The 18331-nt window shown below is 41.3% G+C and overlaps 1 protein-coding gene across 5 annotated transcripts in view; it reads right to left on the bottom strand.

Moving 5' to 3' along the window:
• The window catches only part of ANXA3 (annexin A3), a 71250-nt gene that overhangs the window by 36566 nt on the left and 16353 nt on the right, over positions 1-18331 (bottom strand). For all 5 annotated transcript variants that reach the window (XR_012332081.1, XR_012332082.1, XM_073805377.1 and 2 more), the window contains 3 exons: positions 8219-8306; positions 4067-4161; positions 1338-1451 (listed from right to left, as the gene is read on the bottom strand). Coding sequence is in view for 3 of the 5 variants with exons in the window: in XM_073805377.1 (XP_073661478.1) it covers positions 1338-1451; positions 4067-4161; positions 8219-8306 (297 nt within the window). In the remaining 2 variants the exon portion in view is untranslated. The remainder of the gene's footprint in view (positions 1-1337; positions 1452-4066; positions 4162-8218; positions 8307-18331) is intronic.

Here is an 18331-nt window from a genome sequence, read left to right as displayed (position 1 = left end):
CAAAAAATTAACAAGATAATTTTAGATAGTAATAGATAGCAATTTAAAAAATTAAACTGAGTGAATTACTAGAAAATATCTGGAAGAAAATCATTCCTGAGGGAAAGAACGTCACATATAAAGACCTCAAGATAGGAATAAGCTGAGAATGTCCAAGGAGCAGCGAGAAGGCCAGTACAGCTACAGCACTGAATTGGGGCGGCCGGCAGTGGAGGAGAGGGTGTGACGATCAGCTTTATGTGTCAATCTGGCCAGGCTACAGTCCTCAGTCATTCAATCAAACAGTAATCCAGTGTTTCTCTGAAGGTATTTTGTAGCTAAAGTCCATTATCAATTGACTTTAAGTAAGGGTGAGTACCTTAGATATTCTATGTGAGCCTAATTCAGTCAAAAAGCCTTAATTAAGAGCAGAGCTGAGGCTTCTCTGAAAAAGCAGAAATTCTACCTGTGGGTAGGAGCTCCAGCTTGTGCTAAGAGTTCCAGCCTGCCCTTACTAACAGCCTGCCCTACAGATTTCAGATTTGCCTAGCAAGCTGGATAATCGTGTAACCAATTCCTTGCAATCAGTCTCTTACTCTATACCTCCTGCCTACTGGTTCTGCTTCTCTGGGGAAGCCTGACTGATACAGATAGAATTTTAAAAAGCCGTAGAGATAGACAGGAGCCAGACTCTGTTGGGTGATGAAGGTCATGATAAGGAGTTTGGATGTTCAGTAGTCAAAACTATTGGAGATTTATGCAGGTGAATAGTATAATCTGATTCTAAAAGTAACTTTATACAAATAATTTTGGCTATTCTGTGGTGAATGGATTTGAGGAGAGCAAAAATAGAGGCAAAGGGACCAGTTCCGGGGATACTGACATGGTCCAGTCAAGAGATGATAGTGGTTGAACGAGAATGAAAGCAATGGATCTGGAAGGAGGGACATGCACACATTTCTGATGGATTATGGAGTGGAGGTAATGGGCTTGTTGATAGATTTGGGAGCTCTGAAGTGTGAGAGAAGGCAAGGGATCAAGGATAGTTCTAGGTTTTTGACCTAAACAATGGGGTTAATGATGGTGCCATTGACTCAATAACAACAAAATAAAGAATTTGACACCTCAGGTCAAAAAAAACAAACAAAATTAGGCTCTGACCATATCCTTTCAGGCCAGGAACATGTGGGCTTAAGGTTCCACAACTGCTTCCCATTTCAGGGCTGTTCTACTAATTGGAGAGCACAGAATCTCCAAATCCATCACCTTTACACCCATATCTCAAGTGTGCACCAGAAGAAAGTCACTCTTTCTGATAATCAAGTGCTGGGCAGAAACAGCTTGTGTAGGTCTCATACCTTCATGGATTTCTTCAGCTGTTTCGCATCAAACACTGCCGGTGGGGTCACGAGGGCCACCATGAGACACTTGAAGTGGCCAGAGAGATCACCCTTCAAGTCATCTTTCAGTTCCTAAAATTAAAAACCCGAAGAGAAAAGTATGAAATACTTCTCCTTTCTCTTCCTCCAAAGTCACCTAGTGAAAGACAAACACGAATGTATGAATTCAGACAAAAACATGCCCATCCACAGGAGATAAACAGAAATGGTGAAAATATTTCTATGGATATTAGTCTGCATTTTATGATCACTTCCAAAATGTTCTGTTTTATAGACGGTTTTCTGAAGGGAAGCCAGTGAAGAAGGTTCTCTGAGGGCCACAGATAGGAACTGTGTATTAAAATGCATTTCCCAGGCCCTTGATGCTCTCAATGCTTGGGTTGGGGTGAGGGAAGAGGAAGGGGAGGAGGAACCCTGTAATTCACACCCAGCTTCACTGGGAGGTGCTCTAATCCAGCCTTGCTTCTCGGCAACTGCCAAAGAGTTTTGAAGGGAAAAGGGGAGGGAAGACAGTGCTTGGTCATTTGCCTCTGGTAAGAGCATGGAACTAGGAAGCATCAAAAGCAGTTTTCTGGCAACAACAACAGGGGAAACCCAAAATGTGGTAATAGGGGGACCTTACTTATTGATGCTGTCCTTCAGCAGTGTTTTCATACATTACATAAGTACGGGCCATCTCCCCTGCTTGAAGGCAGGTAACATGGTTTCCATTTTTAATATCCAAAGGAGTGTTATTGAATAATTATATTTCCTGCTCTTGATTAATTTTCAGCCCTGAAACAGAGGCTGGAAGCCTCCCAGACTGCTATGACAATGTGGGTACAAACCAACATCTTCCATGACACTTGGGGGTCCAGCAGGGGCATGCTCCTGCCAAAACAAATGGGATGGAGCAGAGCCACTGTAGTCATCATGGGGTGTTTCCTCTCCAAATGCTAAATTCCACCCCTATCTGTCCTCAACCCAAGACTTTCCAACTGAATCTTACTTCACATGCTCTCATTCTGTCCCACTGTGAGACATGGTTGTCACCCTTCAGCTCCATCCTTCCTCCATATTTTGGAAATCCTGAAAGGCCAATGGATCACTCACAATCCCTGTACATGAGTACAGTCCAGAAGCTTGGCAATTCAGTTAAGTTGACAAAAGTTTACGGGGCGCCTGCTCTGTGTTAGGCACTTAATTGGTGAGTCAGACACAATCCTTACCCCTAGGACATTACTTCCTAATGAGAAAAATGGAAATAGTCAAAGTTAAATTTCCACATAATATGTTAAGTATCTAATAAAGGGAACACAGAGAAGGGTGTCTTAATGGAGCTCAGGGGCTCAGAGAACACTGACAGGTGATGCCTCAGCTGCCTTGGATGGTCACTACACACTCTCAGTTCTGGACCCAATAGCCTGATTGGTTTGTGTTTCCACCCTTTCCCCTACACAGTTCATCAGCCACAGAAGCTAAAATAACCTTCAAAAAATATAAATTAGGTTACAGTATTTCCTTTCTTACAAACCTCCAATTGTTCCCTATTGTTCTTAGAATAAAATCTAAACTCTGCACCGAGACCCCAAGGTCCGGCATGTTCTAAGCCTCTCTTCAACCTCATCTCTTCCTTCCGTCACCCTTTACTGTCTATACTCCTGCCATACTAGAACTCTTCCTGTTTCTTAAGTACTCCCAGCTTGTTTTGGCCTCAGGGCTTTTGCATTTGCTGGACATTCTGTCTGAAATGCTCTTCCCCGGATCGAGCAGAGCAGAAGCCTGATTATTGTTTAGTCTTCATTGAGAGTAAGGTAACAACCTGTCACTGACGTTTCTTCACCACATGATCTAAAGGAGCCATTCACCAGTCATGCTCTAGCATATCATCCACTTTAATACTTTCATAGCACCTACCAATATCTGAATTTGTTTTATTTATATATTTATTATTTTTCTAATAGAATGTTAGGTCCATTAAAGAGAGGAGGCTCTGCTTTTTATTCCAGTGAATCTCCAATGTCTAGAATATCTCCTGACATAGAGTAGTACCCCACTCCTGACACACAGTAGTTTATTATTGAACAAATAAACTGCTTGGAAAAGACACACAAAATGTTCTTGAATAGTTCTTGTATAGTTTCTGGTACTGAAGAAATATTCATCTGCCGAACAAATTTAAAAAAAAAAAGTCTATAATTACATAAACATATTAAAGTTGGGAAAGAAATTAAAGATCATCTAAGACAGGATTTATCAGGTAATTGATCAGATAATTCTTTATTGTGGGCGACTGTCTTGCGCACTGTAGGATGTTTAGCAGCGTCCCTGACCTCTGCCCACGAGATACCAGAAACATCCCCCACCTCTCCCACCAGTTGTGACAATCCAAATGTCTGGAGACATTGTCAAATATCCCCTGGGAAGCAAAATCCTTCCCGGTTTATAGCCACTGATCCAGGGCAACTCTCCTTATTCAACAGGTGAAGATAACTGAGGCCCAGAAAGATCAAATAACATGTCCAAGGCCACTCAGACAGTTCAGGGAAAAGACCAGGACTCCTATTCCAGGCTGTTGACCAGATACATAGGGGACTTTCTGTTACACGTGGCCTGAAACAAAAGATCCGTGGGCATAATCATATGGCAGCAGCCTTGGTCCATTAGTGATGAGGCCTTTACTGCCTGTTACGTTAATGAAATCTTACCCTTCCATATGCTGCTTGGTATTCCTTAGCAATCAGCTGCCGCTGTGCGTTCGACCTCTCAGTCAGAATGCTAATGAGCGCTTTCTCATCGGTTCCTACATGAAACGAAAATAATGGTATTCACCATCAACTCAAATATGCTTAATACCTGTGGTGAACAAAAGAAAAATGATTCAGGGTCTGAAACAAATGCAGAGAGGAAGGCATTTTAATTTTTAATTTCCAGGTCTTCCCAGGTTGGCATCATTATTTCTTTGATTGCTTGGCTTTTGGAAAAGAAAATGAACTTTATTTGGATAGTTTAGGGGGAAGAAAACCATCATTGCCCAAATATTCCTATCCGTATATCAGACAGAGAAGTGGCACAAAGAACATACTGCTTTGGAAGTAGGTTTTTTCATCCTTCTGAGGTCCAGTTACTGTCTTATCCCCTTTTATCTTTCTATCTCCATATTTGATGTAAAAAGTCATTTTTGTTCCTCTAGAAAAAAAGGAACTGACATTTATCAAGAACCTACCACACACTAGGCACCTTTTATTCATTGTCATAGTTAATATTCACAGGGCCCTGGGCAGTAGGTATGATTAAGCTGTTCTAAAGATAAAGACACTAACATTTAGAAAACTTACCTCACTTGCCAAAGACAGGCAGCTTTTAAGTGGCACAGCAAGAATCTGAACCCAAATCTCTTAATCCAGAACATCTATTTCTACCAGTGGTCCATACCTCTTTCAGGCATTTCAGACCCATATACTTAACCACCTGTTGTAAGTACAAGTAAAGGGCTGATGCTAGCCTGCCTGAAAACAACCTCCAGATCACTATTTTTTTGGTAATTATAGTATTAAGATAATGTGAGAAGTTGTGTCTGCTCCTTTGTGGTAGAGGACTGCCCCTGGGTTGGGGGCTGTGAGTTGGCTTCTGTCTTGGGCCTGCATGACTAGAATGGTCTAAAAGATCCACTGGAATTCAAGGCTCAACTTCCCTGTGTTGAGGTGACCCACACACACCTTACACCCACGGCAGTGGTACACACTCTACATGAATGACGGGGCAAAGGAAACGGTGTACTTGATTAGCTGCTGGGACTCCTAGTGACAGATGTTGCCCCACGGGGTCTTTGGTCTTGTATTCTTCTGCATAGTTAAGTAAACAGAGTTAGATTAACCCTCATTGTGCCCTGTGAGTCTGATTATCAACTTGAACCTATAAAGGTATCTGAGTTGGTGCACGACTAGACACCTCCAACTACAAGTATCTCAAACTCAGCTGCTCCAGGTTGGATTCATTCTATTTCTTCTCTAACTTGTCTTTCATCCTATGTTCCCTCACCATTGACACCACTACAGATGCAGTCATCCAACCAAAGATCCTGAGAGTTATACTCCTTTCTTTTCCTTACTTTTTACATTGTAACAATACCTGCATCTCTTGGATTTGTCCTCTTCTCTGCCACTGTGCACTCATCATATTTTACCTAGAAACTTCAACAGCCTCCTAACTTGACCCCCTTATAATTTATACTGTATATTACTGCCTAAGTAAATTTTTTTTCTAAGTAAATTTTTTTAATGCAGCAGATCATGTCAGTTCCTTTTTTGAAATTCTAATGATTCTCCGTAACCTTCGGGATGAAGTTTAAGCCCCTTAGCTTGTGCACCAATTAATTAGGACCTAGCTCCCACCTCATATTCTAATTTCCTACCCCCTTCTCTGCATCTCTATACCCTTTGCCACTAGACTCCAGACATAACTAACTACCCACAGTTACATGTAGGTTGTACGCCAGGCAATTTCTCCTCTCTTATTTCTGCACGTGCTACATGCTCAAGACCAGAAATTAAACCAAGATGTCTAATGGTTCAGAGGCTGGATCTGACACGTCCCTAAGGCAAATGCCACCATGACGCCTGGTTTTGGTGTAGGTAGTAGTGCTTACAAACAAAAACCTCCTTCTCAAAGCGGGCCTGCCAATCAAAATGTGTAAATCAGTGAAGAAACATAATGTTAAAGAAGAAACACAAGCGATAGAATTTAAAGACCACTAATTCATTCAAACTGACATTAACTTCATGGAAAAGTCTATTCAACCCTGTGTTTAAATAGGCAATCAAAGAGATAGAGAAAGAAATAACTTTCACTTAAAAATAGCAATAAAAAAAAACCTAAACAGGCAGAAATACAATAATATTACATTGATAGTAATTACTATTATGAACCTTAATAGTATAATTCATGGAACTTTACAAACTGACCCTCAAATTCATAGGACAGGGCAAAGCCAAGAAAATCTCTTGCCTTACTAGACACTAAGTGTCATTATAAAATAATAATAATTATGTAATAGTCATAATAGTAATTATGACAATGTTATATTGAGACAGTGAGGCAAACAGACCAATGGAATGTAACAGAGAGCAGAAAAATAGCAAAACTTATAGGACAGCAGTGGCATTACAAATCAGTGTGGCAAGGATGAACTCTTCAATTGATTGCACTGGGACAATTACATAGCCACTTGAGATAAAATAAAATTAGATTTAAATGCCATTCACAAACATTAATTCCAGGCAGATTAAAGAGCTCAGTGGGAAAAATAAGATTGTAAAATTTTGGGGAGAAAATACAGGAGGATATCTTTATGAGCTCATCATAGAAAAGACACAATAAGTACAAATCATTACAAAAAATACTGGTAAACTTAATTTCACTAAAATTTAAAACTTCTATGCGATAAAAGTTACTGTAGCCAATATTAAAAGAAAATTACAGGTCTTCCCTGGTGGCGCAGTGGTTGAGAGTCCACCTGCCGATGCAGGGGACACAGGTTCGTGCCCCGGTCCAGGAAGATCCCACATGCCGCGGAGCGGCTGGGCCTGTGAGCCATGGCCACTGAGCCTGCGCGTCCGGAGCCTGTGCTCCGCAACGGGAGAGGCCACAACAGTGAGAGGCCCGCGTGTGGCAAAAAAAAAAAAAAAAAAAAAAAAAAAGAAAATTACATTCTTGGAGAAGGTATTTTCATAGCTTGTAATTTTTTAAAAAAGTTTTGTATCCAGAATTTATTTTAAAAAATAAATTTTAAATTGAAAAGTAAAAATTTTTTCTTGCCAAGCACAAAGAAGACAACCCAACTGAAAAATGGATAAAAGATATGGAGGTGTAATTCATGGAAAAAGAAGAAAATAAACAAGAGAGGATGCTTAACTGCATCAATAATGGGGGATGGGGAGGAGGAAGGAAACAGATACAGAATGAGGTACAATTTTAGATCCACTCAGTTGGAAAAACTGAATAGGATGACTGCCGCAAGTACCGATGAGAATACGGAGAAAGAGGAAGTCTCATATATTGCTGGCAGGAATACTAATTTGCATATTTATTTGAGAGAGCAGTGTGGCAAAATTTCTAGTTAATCTGGAGATGAACATTACCTTCAACCCAGACATTTCAACCATTATATTCTGGAGAGGTGCTAGCAAATGCACACAACAAGACATAAGCATGACTATTCAATGCAATATTTTTATATTGTCATAGAAAAGCACTGTAGGCAACTTAAGTGTTCACTCACTATTCCCATCTTACGATGTGATAATAAACTATTCCGCAGTTAAAAATTAATGAACTAGAGCTAAACATATCAACATGGATAAATCTCAAAAACGTAATGTTAAGGGACAAAAAAACAAGTTGCAGAAGAAAACATAAGGTAGGATTTCAAGTTATACTGTTTGTGCCCATGCACAACAATAGGTACATACATATGGAGTACAGAATTAAAAGTTTCGTGGGAATAAATTCTAATTTAGAATGCTGTTTATCTCTAAGGAATGAGGTGGGAATGAGATCCAGGCAGAATCGTCAGGGACTGTATCTATAATGATTTATGGTGATGATGATGATGATGATGATGGTTGTTGGTAGCAGTGATGGTCATGGTAGTGTTTAATATTAAGTAAACATGGCAAATATTAAGATATAATAAAACTGGGTTCCCTATACTTTGCCACATTATTTCACAATTTTTTTAAAGTACCTTATAATTTCTCTAATTGAGTAAGGTAACTTGGGCAACCTGAACCCATGCGCTTTTAGCTTTAACTTCCTGATATGCTTCAACATTAAAAAAGGAATTGTAAAGCATCACTCACCAATTCCTCTGATTGCCTTATGAATCGCTTCAGCATCCCCTGATGCGCTAAAGCTGGGATAATCTCTCATGGTCCCTTGGTGTCCAACCTAGAAGAAAATATCTGACAGTCCCACTAGTCCAAAGTGACATCTTTACTTATGTTACATACGCATATTCCCATATGCCTACTGGAAAGACACAACAAACCCATAATTTGCACACCTTCTTATCACTTCAGGAGTGGTTCAAGAGAGTCTCCCCACCCCAGATATGCAGGCAATATGACAGCTACCACATTTATAGTAAGACCTCTCCTTTTCTTCTCTTGTGTAACAAATTGAAAATATAAAACATTCATTCTCTAGAGCAGTGAATTGTGTTAATCATGGTGATTCTGAAGAATATTTGCTTTAAAGTGATATCTGCATGAAAGCAGTGAGAAAGTGGAAATTTCCTACATCTTCTTTTTTCAAGTGATACTTCAAAGCTCTTCACTGTATCTCACCTAGAAGTAACTGCAGTTTATAGACTTCAAGATGTTTTAATTAATGTTCACCATTGTCCTTGGGAAAACCTACACCAAAGGATCCATAAATGTAAACCCCATTAGGACTGTCTGTTCTTAAGCTTTGTTTAATGGATGTACAATTGTGGCAGATAAATTCCCTTCTGAAAGCTCCACTGACATAGGTCTTCAAGAATAGCATGGAAGTAAAAAATGCCATGATACTAATTTTAAGCACATAAACTAGAAACTTGTCAGTAAGCTGAGAAAGACCATCCTACAGAAGAAATAAAATATCTTAAAACTGCTTAAGAGAAATTGAGAAAAATCCAAGTAAACATGTACTTATATGGTACTTCCTAACTCTGAATAAAAGTCTGTCTTTACAGTGACAATGTTTTCTTTCTAACTGATGTTTCTATCCTATTACTGAGTAATATTGGCTCTGTTGTCTTATGTTAATATGGTTTCATTTAGGCTCTCCTGAAGTGTTTAATATTTTCATGAAAGGACATTATCTTGTCACATTAAAGTGAATGGAAAATTAATGTTTTGGCACAGTAAAAAATGATAGTCTGTTGATTCAATAGATTGGATTGAACAATTTATTTCAGTACATTCCAACACTGTTTCACCTTAAAGTACCCAAAATAAAGTTTTGATTCCAAAAAAGTAATTATAACAAGTTAGGAACTAATTGTAAATGTGCCTGATCTAAACCACCTGTAAGAAATCAGTCACTTCAACATGATCTTTGGAGAATTCTCTTTCTTCAAGGCTTAATAAATATTTTATGGATTCACACAGCCAACTGGCTTCATTTCAGTTCTATTCATTTATGAACTTTCGTGTTTATCTTATCTGTCCACTTTCCCTGTCTGGCATTTTAGAAGAACCATCACAATATTGGAGCATTTGAGTGCTTTGTGCCCAGCACTGTGGCACCTTTTATACATTAACTATCACCTGCACAACGGCACCGATGAATGAGTAAGAATGATCCATGTCACGTATAAGACACCAAGATTGAAGGAGACTGGAGAATTTGCTCAAGTCCACATAGCTAGTTAAGCAGCAGAATTTAAAAGCAGTTCTGAACATTGCAGCCCATTCCTAGTCTGTCTTAAAACGTAGTCTTGGTACCACCTGGGCTGACCCTTTTGTGAAATAAAATTCATATTTTATGGCAAGACAAGAAAAATTTAAACATAAACATTTTTTTCTGCCCTTTGGCCTCCTCTCTCCCCTCTACGGTGCACTGTATATCTGCATTCTGCATTGACCAAACCTCCCCCATTGGCAGGAATACCTGCTCAGCCATAAACAGCAACATTCTCGCAGCACCAACAAGACAACTCCTTAAAAGATAACATTCCTTCTTGATCACGACCTACCCCTTTGTCCTTGCAGATCTGGATTGTGTGAACTGTCAATAATACATCATTTAATGGACAGCCCTCTGTCTCAAAAAACTTACACAACTGTGCTTTGACTTCTAGAGGGTGGAACAGCTCTCCGAGCTTTCTGAGAGGCTCTTCCTGGGTCATAATCCTCAGTTGGGCTCGAATAAAATTTTCCATTTCTTTCTTAGATCGGTTGATTGATTTTTTGTTGATTAAAATGCATATGACCAGGCCCTGCCCTAGACACATGGAACCATGGTCTTTAGAAATGAGGTGTCAGACTGCACATGTTTTAGAAGCTTCCCTGGTGCTTCTGTGCCATGGAGATATTCCCATGGCTGCTTTTGAATACAAAAGAGAAAACTGTAGTCAGACTCTAATTATCCATGAATTATGAAAACTCAGGGTTTCCATTCTAGCTGTGACCTTTTCACTGCCCTCTGCTACCTATACATCAAAATATGCCGAAATTCCAATGTACAAAACTAGAGAAGGATGAAATTCCCAATCCATTATGCAACTTGCTACCTAGTAAGAATTTAATGGGGAGGAACTACTCGTTTGATTAAAAGGAAAAAAAACTACACACATACACACACACACCCCTGTGAAAAATGGCACAGGGCTTCTGAAATGGAATCTTAGTGAAATCTTTCAAAGTGTTTCAGTTATTTAAATGAGCAGTATATTCATTTGATAGGCTTCATTGCCCAAAACATTCAGAAATAAATATATGACTTATGAAAAAAATCTTACAGTAAAAGAAATTAATGGAATCTTGTAAAGTAATACATGTCACGCAGTGAACAAGGTGCTTCACAGACATCTTATTCAACTGTTACCATGACCTTAAAGAGGGGGATTTTATTATTTCCATTTAAAAATGGAAGACAGGCTTCCCTGGTGGCGCAGTGGTTGAGAGTCCGCCTGCCGATGCAGGGGACACAGGTTCGTGCCCCGGTCCGGGAAGATCCCACATGCCGCTGAGCCTACACGTCCAGAGCCTGTGCTCCCCAACGGGAGAGGCCACAACAGCGAGAGGCCCGCGTACCGCAAAAAAAACAAAAAAAAAAAAAAGGAAGAAACTGGATCTCAGAGAGATTATTTGCTTGACATAACTCTGCTACTAAGTACAGCCCCAGAATTTGAACCCACTTCCTTGTAACTAAAATGCCTTGAGGTCTCCACCACATCATAAGGCCTCAGGAAATTCCATATTAGTGGTTCTCAAAAGTGTGGTTCCTGGATCAGCAGCGTCAGCATTGCCGGGGAACTTATTAGAAAGCAAATTCTCAGGCCCCACCACAGTCTTACTGTATCAACAACTCTGGGGCTAAGATTCAGGATCCGGGTTTACACAAGCCCTCCAGAGGATTCCAACGCACTAACGTGTTTGAGAATCACTGCCCTATTTCGTTCTTAGCTGCCCAGAAAACCAAAACAAAATCGAGCAAACAAGTCATAGATTCTTTTGTGGGCGTGGAATAAGAATTTGATGATGAGCTCATTGTTTCAGGAATGTTGGCATTTTTACAGCCAAACCAAACTGCTTGCAACGCCTGCTCCATTGCAGGCTTAATTCTTTGACATTTAAATTACTAATCAATACTTGACTTAGTTTATTTCTATGAACCCTACTACCCTAACAAAGTGTCAGCGCTAGTGCAGGACATCACATGAATACTTGGCAAAGTCTTTTTTTTTTTTTTTTTTTTTGCGGTCCGCGGGCCTCTCACTGTTGTGGCCTCTCCCGTTGGGGAGCACAGGCTCCGGACGCACAGGCTCAGCGGCCATGGCTCACGGGCCCAGCCCCTCCGCAGCATGTGGGATCTTCCCGGACCGGGGCACGAACCCGTGTTCCCTGCATTGGCAGGCGGACTCTCAACCACTGCGCCACCAGGGAAGCCCAATACTTGGCAAAATCTTTTTATTTTTAATCATGTTTGATCAGATTTCCATCCACATCCCTTAAACACATTTAGTTGCTTTTCTTCTCTCAAACCTGACCTTCAGATGCCCCCAAAGGGAACAGGATCCTGAAACCAGTTGGAAAATAAATTTACCGCAAGGAATGTCCAAATAAAGGGGGGAAACAACAGGAGCTCTTTATATTAATAACAATTGCTGCTACTCACTATTTGCTAAGCACGTTTCCTGCATTAGCTCATTCAGTCCTCACAGTGAACTGATAAAGCAGATATAATGAATCCTATTTGCAGATGACGACTAAGCTGTCGCCCAAGTTCTCACAGGCGGCAACTGGTCAGTCTTTGCTCCTAATGACTAGGCTAGGATGCATCTTTCTTCTTCATGCCTATTTAACTTTCCCTGACCCTCTAAAACTATCCTTCAGATGTCAGTCATAGCCCATGACACCTTGAAGCCACTGGTGTGGCCAAGCCAGGCCTGGGGAGCTGTCTGCCGCTACCCCTGAGAGACACCAGTCTGTCCTTGACTCGGGAAAGTCAGTCGTCTCTATTTCTTCATGAAAGCGCACTGCGTTTGCAAGAAGTCAAACATTTATATTCAGAAGAATGGATGAAAGAGAAAAACACAGGGTGCCAATCCTGCTGACGAGGAACATATTTAAAGCCAAACACTCCAGAGCAAGAATAGCAGCTGCTGCAGGTACGTTTCGAAGGCGAGGCAAAGCCAAATCCCGTATCACTTCCTAAAGCCCTGGAAAGGCCATGTCCCAAAGTTAAGCTTTCAAATCAGAGCCTCATATAAACCTTCAGGACTTAGGAACTCTCGAAGAGCCAGGGAGAAATGATCACTCTCTGCTCAGTGTCAAAACAGTCTGCTGGGTCATGAGGATTTAGGATAAAAGGAAAAATGGAGTTGCCTAAAATAAATAAATAAATAAAAGGATCAAAACTTGGAAAATATAAAACTTATTCAATTTTCCAAGAAAAAGTGGTTTTCAAAATCAAAGAAAGTCTACTCTAAAAGGTCCTGAAATGAAATATGGTCAAGTGAGGCAGGTGGCATGGGTTGAATTGTGCCCACCCCTCCCCCTCAAGAAATGTTGAAGTCCTAACCCACAGTACTTCAGAATATGAGCTATTTGGATATAAGGTTTTGGCAAATATAATTAGTTAAGATGAGGTCTTAACTAAGGATGGACCCCTAATCCAATATGATTGGTGTCCTTAGTAGACAGCCATGTCTACTAAGACAGAGATATACAGGGAAATTGTGAAGGGAAGGTGAAAACAAAGATTGGAGTTGTGCAGCCTCAAGCAAAGAAGCACCGAAGATTGCCAGAGAATCAGAAGCTGGAAGGGGTGAGCAAGGATCCCCTACAGGTTTCAGAGGGAACATGGCCTGCCAACACCTTGATTTCAGGTTTCTAGCACCCAGAACAGTGAGACAATAAATTTCTCTGGTTTTAAACCACCCAGTTTGTGGTACTTTGTTACAGCAGCCCCAGGAAACCATACAGCAGGGAAGAAGCCAGAGAAAAGGCTTGGTAACCACTCAGGTCCTACAGGGCAAAGGGTAGCGTCGTTTTCTTTTCCCTCAGGCTGGCAGTGATCACTGCAGACAGAAGGCTCCCATCACCACTGCAGGCTCGCTCTCCACCTGGGGCCTGTAAAGAGAAGCAGGGCGTGGGGACAGCAGGGACTGGCAGCCTCAGGGATGCCTGACAGGAGCAAGAATGCCATTATGGTTTTGTCTGCATCATCTAAGAGGTTCAAGGGAGATGTCTGCATTTCTTCCTGTGCTCACTCAAAGGAGAAAATACCCACACTTGCCAACTTTTCCTGTTCTGATTTCATCAGGGGAGTCCCAGAGCCAGAGCACTGGAATGTGATAACATTCCAGTGTTGAGACTGAGGGTGTTGAGCTGGAGTAGAAAGACGAATATGATTCAGAAATTAGGGAAGATGGGGACAAACAAGCGATGTATGTTGTGTTTCTATGAAACACAGATTATAATTAGGAGAAACCCAGATTCCTTAGAAGTATGTGTCACTCAGGGTTAACCCAGCCAGACCTCTCCTGGGCCTCTCCTTTTTTGGCTCCTCCCCTTTGGCTGACATCTATAAAGTAGGTTCTAAAATGGAAAGTCTCCTTCTCTTTTCTTTCCCTCTACTCCTGCTGTGGGTTATTTCTGCCACTTCCCCTTCTATATGCAGACAACTCCCACAGCTGTATTCACAGCCCAGACTTCTATTTTGAACACTGGTTATATCTGACGTATCAACTCATTATTTCCTTTCAAAATGATTTCTTCTACCATGTATCAGTTACATGGTACTCACTTGTGCTTTATACATATTTGCTCATTTAACCCTCAGAACCCATCCTATTATGATCCCATCTTACAGGGGAGAAGACTGAGGCACCGAGAGTTAAAAGACTTGCTGACAGTCACATAACGTGCCTGTGGCACAGCCAGGATTTGAACCCAGGCAATCTGGCTCCACTGTCTGTGCTCGTCCCCAGTTTGCTCTTCTTCTTCAATCCCTTTAAATGGCACCACCAACCACCAGAAACCTGGGGGGTCTCCTTCAATTCCTTCTCTTTCCATCCAACTGCAATCATCTGCAAGACCTGATGAGACTACTTCAAAAAAAAGAATCTCCTGTGCACTTCTCCCCACCTTCTTTGGCACCCCTGTCATCCAAGTCACCATCATTGCTCCCCTGGACATGGACATCTGCCCTAGTCTCCCTTCCTGCGTCCTTCTATGCCTACCTCTAGCCATTTCCCACATCTTCTAGCAGCCCAGGGATCTGTGAAAGATCTAAGTCAGGTCATGGCATTCTCCTACTGGACACCCTTCTCTGACCTCCCATTGGATATTCAATAAAGTCCAAACTCCTTGCCCTGTCCACGCAGCCCTGCAACATCTGGCCCAACCTTCCTTGTCGCCCTCACCTGGAGCCAACTCTCCCCTTTGCCCATCCCACTTCAGCTCTCCAAAACCCCAGCTGATCTACTGTGATCTCTTTCTCATCTTCATGCCTTTGTCTGTGCTGTTCCCTCTAGCTGGAATGTTTTCCTACCTTCAGTCTTCTGATTAAGGGCCATCTTCTCTGACAGGCCTGCCCGGGGCCACTTGACTCTGACTTAACAGGGTCCTCTCCTGTTATTCTGTCTCAGCACCCTTTCCCCCTGAGGGCACTCAGCATTCCTCAATATCTCTGTTTATATCTGTGTCTCCACCTCCTCTAAGTTAAAGTTCCAGAGGGCAGAGACCTTTTGTTTTACTCACAGTACACCCAGATCCTAGCCCAGTGTTCAGCCTCCAGCTAGGGGCTTAATAACTGTGAGTGAGTCTGATGGAAGTAGATGGAAGCAAGACAATGATATCCCAAGGTGTGGGCTTTCTCCGAGGTCTACACTAGACAATTGGCTGTCTGATGAGGTTGCTTCCTTCAAATATTGATAGTCTAGAAATCAAAGTGATCATTGTATCTTGGGAGATTTGGAAGATGTCCAGACTACATAAAATGACCTCTTTCAGCACCACAAGCTATGCTAAGTCTTTCATTCTGGTTCCACAAGCCCAGATGGATGCCTGGTGCACCTGGGATGTTTCTAATGATTCCATTGTATCTTCCTTCCTGTCTCTCCAAGCACTCGGCATTTCTCTGTCAAAGGCAGCAAACCCAACTATCTGGATTGAGCTTGAAACACTGGGCCCCTGAAAAGACTTCATCAACACAAACTTCTGTCTCAGAATCACTTTCATTATTTGTTTGCGGCAGATTATAAATAAGCTGTATTCATCTTCTTTTGAGTCATAGAGCACCAGTGTCTGAGAATTATTTTTTTGTACCACAATCAAAGTCAGGAGCTTAACTTAGCTAAGCCTTCATGACCAAATTCTCCTCTCGGCCAAGGGCCACAGAGAGTTGAAGACTATTCTTGCCTCAGCTCTGTGCATCTCTAACTTCATCTTACGGGGGAGACACCTGCATTTAAGGGACCTTCACTCTAACTGTGGAAGATACAGGGAACTTGGCTCACTGAAGTGAGAAATCTGGCTTCATCACATCTTCTTGGCTGGGGAATGGTGACTGGCTTGGCAGGATTTGGGGAGTACAGTGGGGACACTCCCTCTCCTCCCACTTCACTTCTATGGGAATACGGATCCACCTGAGAGGGGCTAAGATCAGGAACATTTACTGTTTGTAACATCCTGGGAAGAAGATTTCTTGCATCGATGACCCAAGTCATTAATGCTCACGTGGTATGATGTTAAAATGCACCGTTTCATGGATTTCGTATGAGTATGTTTGTTGTTAATCCTAACAACAAGTTGCTACAGATTTTAAAATATTTCCTAATGCAAAGTAAACCTAGACAGTGGAAACTCCTACAGTTCATGCAAAGGCTGTCAGGACTAGAGGGATTCTTTGGGGCCCTTGGAGGACCCTGAAGTAACAAAAGAAGATAATTATAATGCTCCCCCAAATCTCCTTGTCCCCCTCCTATCACTTCACTGGGGTTTTCTCATTGCTCTTCTGCCTCAGGGCTGTATACCTGCTGTTCCCTCTGCCTGGATGGTCTTCCCCCAAATATCTTCCCAGTTCACTCCCTCACTCCATGTTGACTTCTGCTCACATATCTGAGCAGAAAATAATGTACCCTATCACTCTCATTCTCCACCTCTGCCCTTCTCCAGAGTACTGAAAACTGACTTAATATACTATACACTTATTTCTTTGTTTATTAGCTCTCTTCCCTAATAAAATCAGAGGCATGTAAGCTCCACGCTTTTTTATTTCTCTTTCCCTGCTGTATCCTCTGAGCCTAAAAGAGTATCTGGCACATAGTAGATGCTTAGTAAATATTTGCTGCATGAATAAATGAGTACAAAATGCTTTCTTGTTCTGGGTCTTGTTTTCTTTGATAATTCTCAAATGCCATTACCAGACTTTTCAGAGCTCCATGCCATATCTCAAAAATCTGACAAATGCACTCTTCACCTTTTGTAAATCCTGTTCACATGAGACTGTCACTACTCTTATTTAAACATGCCTCCAGAACCTAGGCGCGGTATTTAATCAAACACAAATAGTTGAAGATGAAAGGAGCAAAGATCTGAGAATCGAGGAAGGGGCAGACTTGAGAATTTTCTACCCTTTTGACTCTCTTAATTCATGTGAGACCTCTGTATTAATCTTATTTCTCAGTACTCTAAAATACTTATTTTTTCTAACTGCTTTGCATCCACCAAAAAAAAAACAAAAATAGACTTTCAAGAGAGTCAAATGATACCTTCTCCTCTTCACATTCCTTGCTCTCAATCTAAAACGTTTTCAACAGCAACAAGTTAGACTGTCAAATTACACTTTTTATTATAATTAAATATAAAAGAGGGACCCTCCCTCCTTGGTGGTTAAGCTTGGGTCAGGGAGTGGCAAAGAGCAGCCCTTTAATGTTCATTCCCAGGAAGCCTCTCTCTTTTCACTCAGATTGTATGGTATTTCTTTCCAGGGTTTGTCCTAAAACAAAGCTCTAAATGTTTTGATTTGAAACCCAGGTCTAACCTGTTTTTCATTAACTTCCTGCAGAGGACCACTTGTGAAACTCTCTGAGTGCCAGTATTTACCTAAAGAAGCTTCAGGAACCGTGGTTTGAAACACACACCAAATAGGAAGTTACGATCATGTCGAAAGTACCTAATCGGGCATGATGCCTATACTGCTTGGGATGTGAAAAGTCCATTTCCATGAAAATAGTTATACGCCAGATCATCCAGTCCTGAGATGCAGAAGACAGGAGGGAGACCACAGAAGAAGTTCAGCACATCCACATGCGTGTAACACAGGTGCCTTCTCCATACGCGGTTTAAATTTGCATGGTCGGAATAAGGACTATTAAAAGACACAAAGAAGGACACTACATAATGATCAAGGGATCGATCCAAGAAGAAGATATACCAATTGTAAATATTTATGCACCCAACATAGGAGCACCTCAATACATAAGGCAAATACTAACAGCCATAAAAGGGGAAATCGACAGTAACACATTCATAGTAGGGGACTTTAACACCCCACTTCCACCCATGGACAGATCATCCAAAATGAAAATAAATAAGGAAACACAAGCTTTAAATGATACATTAAACAAGATGGACTTAATTGATATTTATAGGACACTCCATCCAAAAACAACAGAATACACATTTCTCTCAAGTGCTCATGGAACATTCTCCAGGATAGCTCATATCTTGGGTCACAAATCAAGCCTTGGTAAATTT

This window comes from Tursiops truncatus, chromosome 5 (genome assembly GCF_011762595.2).
Source record: "Tursiops truncatus isolate mTurTru1 chromosome 5, mTurTru1.mat.Y, whole genome shotgun sequence".
NCBI classification, from domain to species: Eukaryota; Metazoa; Chordata; class Mammalia; order Artiodactyla; family Delphinidae; genus Tursiops; species Tursiops truncatus.
This window is presented reverse-complemented; position numbering and strand designations above follow the sequence as displayed.